This window comes from Phyllostomus hastatus, unplaced genomic scaffold (genome assembly GCF_019186645.2).
Source record: "Phyllostomus hastatus isolate PE091 unplaced genomic scaffold, TTU_PhHast_1.1 phas_contig_210, whole genome shotgun sequence".
NCBI classification, from domain to species: domain Eukaryota; kingdom Metazoa; phylum Chordata; class Mammalia; order Chiroptera; family Phyllostomidae; genus Phyllostomus; species Phyllostomus hastatus.
Genome location: NW_025333737.1, coordinates 31,426,001 through 31,435,543, shown reverse-complemented (window position 1 = coordinate 31,435,543; position 9,543 = coordinate 31,426,001). Strand labels below are relative to the sequence as shown.

At 54.4% G+C, this 9,543-nt stretch overlaps 1 protein-coding gene across 1 annotated transcript; it reads right to left on the bottom strand.

The window, feature by feature from the left end:
* Positions 1–5,627: 5,627 nt before the first annotated feature.
* ARL4D (ADP ribosylation factor like GTPase 4D) lies at positions 5,628–7,572 on the bottom strand. Its single transcript, XM_045836976.1, has 2 exons — positions 7,480–7,572; positions 5,628–6,901 (listed from the first exon to the last, which is right to left on the bottom strand). Exon 2 carries the CDS (start codon positions 6,804–6,806, stop codon positions 6,204–6,206), a length of 603 nt encoding a protein of 200 aa, XP_045692932.1. The 5' UTR covers positions 6,807–6,901; positions 7,480–7,572; the 3' UTR covers positions 5,628–6,203.
* Positions 7,573–9,543: the final 1,971 nt, after the last annotated feature.

Sequence of the window (9,543 nt, the reverse complement as noted above, 5' to 3'; positions counted from 1 at the left end):
GGGGAGGGGGAGGCAGAGAATGGGGATACAGATTGACTCTTCTGGGGTGACCTTGGGAGGAGGCGAGGGAGGGCAGTGGTAAACAGACTCCAGGCAGCACCCCGGGCCAGGTGAGTACCTGCTGGGGTGGGAGGAGCGAAGCTGTACATTTCAAACCTCTGATCTGGGCGCTTTCTCCTGAGCGGCAAGTAGGGCGGAGAAACTGCTCCTAAACCCTCAGTCCTCCAAGTCTCTTGTTAACCAGAATACTTTTTTCTTGCTTTTAGAGATATGGGAAAGGAAGGACAAAGAGAGGGAGAGAAGCATCAGTGTGCAACAGATACATCAACTGGTTGCCTCTCCCTCACCCCCAGCCGGGGACCTGGCCCACCACCCAGGCATGTGCCCTGACTGGGAATCGAACCTGCGACACTTTGGTTCGCAGCCCGAGCTCAATCCACTGAGCTATGCCAGCCAGGGCTGCAACTTTTCAATTCACAGGTCAGCACTCGATCCACTGAGCCACACCAGCCGGGGCACACACATACATTTTTAAAATAAATATATCAACAAAAGTGAACCAGAAAAGATCTGATATTGTTCACTCAACCCCCTCACTTTACAGAAGCATAAACCGTGAACTGAGGCCAGGAGACTGGGCATGGCTTGGTCAAGGTCACAGAAGTTGGTGGCAGAGCCAAGTCTTGCTTTCGGGGTTCCTTTCTGAGGTGCTGCCTGGTCGGACTCGTGGCTCCTTGCTTCCTCCCCCATGAGACTGGAAGAGTTCCAGAGAGTGAGCAAGCAGTTCTGCCTTCCCTCTCCCTACGGATAAGAGTCAGCATCTGGAGTGAAAAGCAATGGATAATCTTGTAAAAACAAACACAATCAAAAGCACAAAACCTCACTTTCAGCAATCTCTAAGACCCAGCTGTCCTTCCTACCCTCCCCCGCCAAAGCCAATCTCCTCAGCAGATCTAAGGGAAGAGGGCGGGAGGTGCTCAAGGAATAAACAGAAACCTCCCTCCTCCCCAGCTCCTGCCACCCGGTCTGGAGGGCCACAGGCCCAGCCCAGGGATTAGGCGGGGAGCCTGAATGAACTAATCAGAGGTGGAGCCCTAAAGAGCCCCCAGGGGCAGAAGTAGGTGACACTTCAGGCTTCTGCTTCCTGTTCCAGGAGTTCACAAGTTATGGCAGTTGGTGCGGGTGCCCCCCCCCTCTAGTCAGTCTGGGGTCGCCCTGGGGAGGCCCAGGGCCCTCTGCTGCCCTCCTGCAGGCTCCGGGTCTGTTCTCCTGGTTCGCTTCCCGTCGTGCACTCCTAGGCCCAGCCCCACTGAGTCCTGGGGGTTTATTTTAGGAGTTGCTTCGCCCACGCTGCCTGCCTTCTGCAAGAAGACGGTGCTTAGGGAGTCCTCGCCATCTGCCTGCCTCCGCATCGGCCAGGCAGCCCCGGACGGGGCTCCGTTCCGGGCTGGGTAAGTCAGTCCAAGCTCATTCCCCAGGCCTGCAGGTCTTCCGCCGAGTCGCTGGTGATTTTACTTCTTTTCAAAAAAAATTTTTTTTTAATTTTTTTAAAGATGTTATTTATTTATTTTTAGAGAGAAGGGAAGGGAAGGACAAAGAGAGGGAGAGAAACATCAGTGTGTGGTCACCTTTCGCATGCCCCGCACTGGGGACCTGGCCCGCAATCCATCCACGCAGGTGCCCTGAGCAAGAATCGAATCAGCGACCCTTTCGTTCACAGGCCAGGGCTCAGCCCACTAGCCTCAAATTTTTTTTTTTAATTTATTGATTTGAAAGAGAAACATCGATTTGTTGACGCATTCATTGGTTGCTTCTTGTTTGTTCCCTGACCCGAAACCCAACCACAGTCCTGGGGTATTGGGGCAACGCTCTAACCCCTGAGCGTCCCGGCCCCAGCTGGTGATTTTCTTTCTGACCTCCACAAAAGCAAGAGCAGTATAATGCCTGCCCCACACAACACGCCCCTTGGTTTGAAGAAACCTTGAAATCTGGGGATGCAGAGCCTCGACTACATTTCTCTGCCCACCCAAACCTCCTCCACCTACACAAACACACACTTGGGCACGCTCTACGAAACCCTGGAATAGGTATACCCTTTGACAACAGTTACACTTCTAGGGATTTCTCGTAAAGGACATCTTCCCCCAGTCGTACAGAGACACGTGTGCAAGGAAGTTCATTACTGCAGACACTCTGTGAATTCAATTAATAAATGATGGTGCATTTGTACAATGGAATCTCATGTAGCCATCAAAATGAATGAGGAAAATCCATATGTCCTGACATTGAATAATACCCCAAATGTAAATGAGAAAAGCAGGCTCTCCCCTCCTAGGGGCACGCCCTGGCCTTTCCTGTCCCACCCCCCCCCCACCCCAACTCCCGGGTGCGTTACCTTTACCCTTTCCTCTCCTGAGCTCCAAGGGCCCCTTCGTCTGCCCCTGTATCTTATTTCCTGAGCTCATTTCCTCCGCAGCTCACTTCTACCTCTGTGGCTTCCTAAATAGGCTTTCTTTTAGAGTTTGAAAAAAAAATAGAAAAGCAAAACTGTATGGCAGTGTCTTATAGAATCCCACGTGTGTTAGATCTACCTATGTTTTGTGAATATGCAAAGAAAAAAATATCTGGAGAATTGCATAGAAAAACCTGTTCAGATGTTGAGCTTAGCTCTGAAGTTTACATTGTGGGGTTCTCCATCTTCCAAGTTTCTAAATTATTTTCACATCAAAGATCTATTGCTTTTGTAAGCAGGTGGGGGTGGGAGAGAAAAGTAAAAAAGAAGAATTGAAAAAGGAAGGAAGGAAAGCACCCTTCTCTGGCTTGGCTAGGGAGGAGGTCCCGTAACACCCACCCACGAACTCCCCAGCCCCAGCCCAGCAGACGGCCTTGGAAATGACGTGCAGCTACAGAGCGCTCAGCCCTTCCAGCCCCGTGCCGACTGCCTACACTCAGTCCTCCTCCCACTGGCCTGCATCCAGCACAGCGTGTGCTGGGGAACAGGCTGTCCTGTGCGCGGTCAGGGCTTCAGTGGAGCTCAGTGCTCCCCAGGCCCCCGTGGGGGCGTCCATCTCAAGAAAGACTTGGAAGGACACATGATCAGTGTGAAAGGAGGGTGGGGACTTCTGGCCAGATTTGAGGCCCGAGCTGTACTGGACTTCAGAGATAAAACTCCCACTCTGCAGGAAGGGGAGTGAGGGAGCGGAAAGCGGCCCTCACTTTAATCAAGGCCTGGAGGGAGGAAGGGAAAGGGAGGTCGGAGCTCTGAGACGCCGCCAGACTTGCCGCCTGGCTCTTATCCCCTGGTGTCTGCGCCAGGAGTTCAAAGAGCCCGCCTGGGAGGAAGGATCTGGATGTACGGCTAAGGAGCTGTGTGTCCTTGGGCAAGTCATTTCCCCCCTTAAGGACTTCTTTTCTTCCTCTTTGCTTTTTGTCTTCCTTGAGTAAGTCCCGCATGAGAGGCCTGGTGGGGGCATGGGAAGGGGACCACCACCACCTTTGCCCTCAGGAGAAGTGGGTGGAGAAGGGCAGGGCCCCCAGGGAAAGTGCCCTCCATCTGGATCTTATAGTCCCACTTGTGTGAGGACAGGTGGGGGGAAGGGCAGCTCAGCAGGGGGCCTCACCTCTGGGCCCACTGGTGTCCTTCAGCTTCACCTCACAGGCAGCCGACCCCCACCCACCCCTCCTGGCCCCCAGAGACCCTCTGCCCTCGGCATCCATCTCAGGGGCTCAAAGGAAGACTATTTAATAAAGAAACTAGGACAAGGGGGCTACAACCCACCCCCAGCACTGACCCCCATCCCCATCCCCAACTGTTGGCCCCAAAGCTCAACATGCAGAACGCCTAGGTGGAACAGACCAAGGTAAGATTATTCTGAAGCTCCCCACCTACGCCAGCCAGAATGTAGCTTTCTAATTAGAATTCCCCAGTGCTCCCCTCTACCCGCACACCCTGCAAGGCAACTGGTTTCTCCATCACACTCTCACGTGCGCCACTCCCCACCCCCACCTCCTGGTCAGGCCAGAGGGGTGTGGGGGAGAGCTGGGACACCCACTGGTCTTCCGTGCACCGTGGCCCCCGGGCCTGGAGCCTTCCCCGGGGGGAGCAGAACATGGTCCTAATTGGATAGAGAGGGGGCTTGGCAGAGCCAGAACCAAGAGCTGACACCTTAGAAGCCCCTCTGCTAGGGAGGGGGAAGGACCTGTGGATGCACCCTCCCAAATCCAGACACCTCAGTCCCCTAGAGGACCAGCAATGGAGAACGCACGTGCCAGGTCCCCCCCAGCCTGCTCCTGGGTTGCAGAAGAGGACGCTGTAGCGAGGCCTGGGAGCCGTGAGTCACAGGCCTGTGCAGAGGGGGGCCGGGCAGCACCTGTCCCCAGCAGAACCAGCCCAGCAGCTCTGTCAAGTAGGCACCCTGGGCACCCTTCCGGACCAATGCACACTCACCCCTGTCCTGGCAGCCTCGGCGGTGGGGGGTGGGGAGGGCAGGTAGCCAATCTCAACTGGCTGACTCGGCAGCAAAACTTGGCTTCTGCCAGCCTGGCTGGGAAGAAGCAAGTCCCTTGGGAAGCCCGCCACCCCCCCCTACTACCACCAGGATAGGGTTGCCAGCACCTCTCCCCCTCCCCAGGTCCTTTCACCTCATTGTGGAGTGAGGAGGACCTGCTCTGGAGATCCCGCATCTGCCCAAAGGCTGAGAGTGGCTGCAGGGCTGGGGGCTGGGAAGAATTGCGCTGGGTTTGTACTCATTACTCCCACCGGTTAGGAGGAGCTGATGGGCGTTACCTCAGACACAGCTGGCCCCGATGCCGGCGGCGAGGAGGGGGCATGGGCACTCACTCGGGCCCTGGCAACGTTAGCATCTGCCTGCCACTGCTGAGACCCGCGGCCTGTGCCCTCCCCCTCCTCTCCCAGAGGGCAGAGGGTGGCTGTCCAGCAGTCCTCACACCCACCAGGCACAAACAGCTGCTACTACTGCCCCTCTCCTGGGAGTAGCTACCATTCCCAGAGCTTAGGAGAGTAATGGCTTAGTCACAGGGCCAGGCTGGCTCAGTCCAGCCCAGGCTTCCCCAGCACTAGGGTGCCGTTGCTGCCAGTAAGCACAGTCAGCAGGTTGAGCACCTGAGGTGGCTTAAGGCCAGGACGAAATTACTTTCCATCCTCACAGGAACACCCCCACCCCCCCCACCCCCCACCCAACAAAGGCTGGAAAAAAAAACAAAATCAGACCAATCCCAGTGGAGAATGGGACAGACCGGCTCTCTGAGGACTTAACCTAAGAAGGTATCCCCAAGGGCAAACGCCTAGGAACTGCTCAGACCAGCACATTTTGTAGTTAAATCTGCAGGGACCAGCTTGTATGGTGGCAAGGAAGAGACAGGGGATGAGGGGCGGGGAGAAAAGTAGCAGAAAGGAGAACCGCCCCCGCAAATAGCAGCGGTTAGCTGATCGCTGGGGGGAGAAGTTCAACTCTAGTTTTTAGAAGAGGGCTTGCTTGGAAAATTCAGCTTCAAGAGAAGCTGTTCTCACCACCGGACCCCAAACCCCACCCCTGCCCACAGAGAAATGGTGGACTCTGCCTGGGGCTAGGTAAGGAGGGAAGAAAATGCCAGACCACGGTTAGAGGTATAGTATCATCAGTCTTTAATAACTTACAGATAAATGCTAAAAAATAGTTAATGATACAGAAGACACACATGGCTTATAAAACGGCTGTGGATCTACAAATGTGGGGAGGGGTTCTTGGCACTTTCACACAGACACAAAAATAAAGACTATTATGACCAGTATCCCTAGAAAAGCAGCCTGGGGGACTCCCCAGTTGTGTGTTGGGGGGGCAGGGGTGCAGAGACACTCTCGTTTATGTCCAATGCATTCTCTAAGCCACTTTCCTTGGACCCAAAACACATCTCATCAAAAAGCCGAAAAAAAATAACAAGGTCGAGGTAGATTTGCAGTCTGTACTGAGGCCTCCTCAATTCTGCAGCCCTCGCGTCTCCGGAGGTGAGGACCAGGGAGAGACGGGGTCCGTCTCACATCCCCTTCCCCAATGCCACACCAAAGCCGGACGCCTGGTGTGCTCCTCAGTCCTTTGCTTAGGTGGACAGGCCCTGCAGCCTGGGGCTGAGCGAGGGGCCACAGGCTCTGCCTGGCTGTCTAAGTATGCAGACCCCTACTGGTGAGGAGGGGACGGCCGGGGGGGTCACCGTCTCTTCTTGCTTCCCCGGGACGCTTTCCTCCTCTTGAGAATCATCTCATACAGGCGCTCCAGGCCCGGCTGCAGACCCGCCCCGTCCACGGCGCTGCAGCCCTGCACGTGGGTGAGTGTGGCAGCAGCCAGCTCCCGGACTGCCAGCCTCTTCTCCACCTCGGAGGCGCTCAGTGCCCCGGGCTGATCCTGCTTGTTGGCCAGCACCAACACGGGCACGCCCTGGTTGTCTGACGCCCGGCTGATGCGGTGCAGCTCCACTTTAGCTTCCTCCAGCCTCTCCGCCTCAGCCGCGTCCACCACAAACACCAGCCCATCTGTCCGGCGGGTGTAGGAGCGCCACAGTGGTCGCAGCTTCTCCTGCCCACCCACATCCCACACTTGGAAGGTGATGCCACGGGACCCTCCCAGGGGCACCCGGATCTTCTCCGTGTTGAAGCCTTTGGTGGGGACGCTCTGGACAAACTCCTTGAACTTGAGTCGGTAAAGGAGGGAGGTCTTTCCAGCTGAGTCCAGCCCGACGACCACGACGTGCAGGGCCTGGAACTGGGGCAAGAAGGAGGTGGTGGGTGCCATCTCTGTCAAGTGGTTCCCCATAGTGAGCTCCAGCTGAGGTGAGGGTCTTGGGGCTCACGGCAGAGTCACGAAGATGGCCTTGAAATCACAGGCTCTGGAGACCACAGCTCAGCTATCTGAACAGGGAAAGTTCATGAGAGAGAAAAGGAGAAGAGGTTTAACAAACACGAAATGTGCGACTTCTTCATCCTTTCCTAAATCAGCCACCCATGCTTCCTTGTTAAAATTCCTTTTTTTTTTTAAGCAGCTGCAGGTGTAACAAAGGCGCTCCCCTCTCCCCCGGGTCCTAACAAGGACGGTGAGACCTAAAGTAACCCCCAGTTCAGGGACACTGAGGTGAGCGTGAGGCCTGGATCCCGCAGACCGTCGGCTTCCAGCGCCTCTTCTCCCACTTGCGGTGCGGCAACAGACGCCGCGACCCCTATTCCCCAGGCGATAGTCCTCGCGGGAAGGGGCAGGTTGGACAGCGCCCCTAAATTAAGATTCAGGGTGCCGGCGCTGAGACCGGAGATTGACGACTGCTCCCACACACCCTCCACATCCCCAGGTGGCTGGCACGCCCCTCCTTACTCCGCGACCCCTTTTGCCACCGCCCAGCCACCGTCCTCTGCCAGCCTTCCTCTCCGATGGCCCACTCCAACTCCCCAGGCCCCGCACCGGGGCCGCCTCAGCCCTTCTGGAACATTCCCGTTACCTCTATCAGCGGCGTTCTCCTGCGCCCCTCCGGGACAGACACCCGAAACGCCACGCCAGACTGCACGGCTGCTCCCAGCGCGCAGTCACCGCCGAGCGGTGCGGAGCTCGGGCTTAAAAAACCCTTCCAGTGACGTCACTCGACGGAAGCCAATCAGCAGCCCCGCAGCGGCGGAGTGGGCGTGGAGATGTGCGCGCTGCGGCCCCGACCTCGCAGAGACGGGCGTCTGCTCAATGTGTGGCCGTTTTAATTGATCTTTTCTACCATATTGTAATATTTGGTATTACACTCGAGAGTAATCAGGGATCGATAGTAGAAGGGGCAGAAGGAATACGCGTGTGGCAGCGACGAACGCGGAAGTAGAGCTTAATAATACCGCGTCTTCCACCCTCAGGCGGAGTTTTCCACCCACGTGTAAAATTCCTCCGCCAGATTCTCCCCAGGGCTGCTGACGAGTCTTCCCCTTTATTTTTCCTAATTCAATATTCAAATCTGTGTAAACCCGGAACCCCACGAAACAGTCTAAACCCGTTAGCCTTCTGGATTCTCACAACACCCCTGGAGGTAGGGATTGGTGTTGCTGGGTTTTACAGGTGAAGAAAGCTCAAAAGGATTCAATGACTGGTCCAAGGTTACACATACATAGTAAGAGGCTTAACAAGCACCTGTCTCAATCCAGTACCTGGGCTCCTGACCACGGAACAATCTTTCTCATCTTTCTCTCATCGGTGAGGTTGTAGGGCCAAGCATCCTTTAGCTCCCCCCCCCCCACCAAAAAAAACCCCAACAAAACCCTTCAGTCGCTGGTCAGGTGTTGGCCCTCAAATCCCCTAAGGGCCTTCCTTGTTCCAATAGATAAAGATAGGATTCTTCCTTATCGACCTGATCCACAGGGTGTGCTCTGCAGGAACCAGAAAGAGGATGGGGATACGGAGGGTGTGTGAGGCACGGGCCCTGGCCTCTGACGTCATATGCTCTCGTGAGGAGGACCAGGCTGGTCCCTGACAGGTGTGGACGAAAGGGGTTCTACCAAAAGGAACCTCACAGGGTGGTCTGACGGTAAATTCCGGTTCCTGACTGCAGCTCATGGCGAGCAGCCACACCCTACTACGAATGTAACTTTTCAGTGAAGGGTGTATCTCTTTCCCTTAAGCAAGCCCTGTCCAATGCTTTCATGGATCTTGGTTAACATACCTTTGAAACAAATTTAACATCTGTTAAATGTACTGTAATCCAGAAACTTTCTACCTTTTCACTGCATGGCACACATAAACTAATTACTAAAATTCTGTGGCACACCCAAAAATACATTTTGTCCGGATCTGACAAAAAGGTAGATATAATTTTGATTCATTCACACCTGATGGCTATTGTGTTGACATCTGTCATTTTTGTTGCTATTGTTTTGTTTGTTTAACAATCTAAGGGGAAAGAGGTCAATGCCCCGATATACAGTCAGGTGTTACGTGTTTTAAATTTTCCTGTGGTGCCCTGGTTGTAATGCAATCCCTACCTTGCTTTCTCCCACCTCAGGAAATCGATCCTTCTTATTCCCCTGTTTAATTTTAAATGCATAAAAGAAACTGCTAAATCGTCATCATCTTGAGATTCTGAGATCTCGCATCCCAGCAACTGTCATCCATTTTGGCTCACAGAAACGCATAAAAATTCTCTACAGCTTTGGGTGTTTCTTTTGTCAACCCAGGGAACGCAGCGAGAGTGCAGAACAGTACATGTACTGGGCCTTTGTGAATCGTGACTTGTAGGACCTCAGAGAAGGGAGAGAAAGTGTCCAGTGAAAGCTCCTGGAAGGGTTTCTACAAGTGAGTTAGTCCTGTGTAGGACAGAGTAGGGGGGACTCAGGGCTGGGAGGCCCCTCCCCAGCCACTGCAGGCTGATCCAACATGGGCGTCCCTACAGAGATGTCATAAAGGGGCAGAGCAGTACGACCCACAGGACGACAGTGTTAACAAGGTAAAATTGAAGGAGGAGAGGAAAACGAAATCATAACTCTAATATCTTCATTTGCACCAGGTTGTTGCATTTATTGTGTAACTCAATATT

What these genes read in the sequence shown, in the direction of transcription:
- ARL4D (XM_045836976.1), bottom strand. Translation starts at nt 6,806, where the DNA reads ATGGGGAACCACTTGACAGAGATGGCACCCACCACCTCCTTCTTGCCC.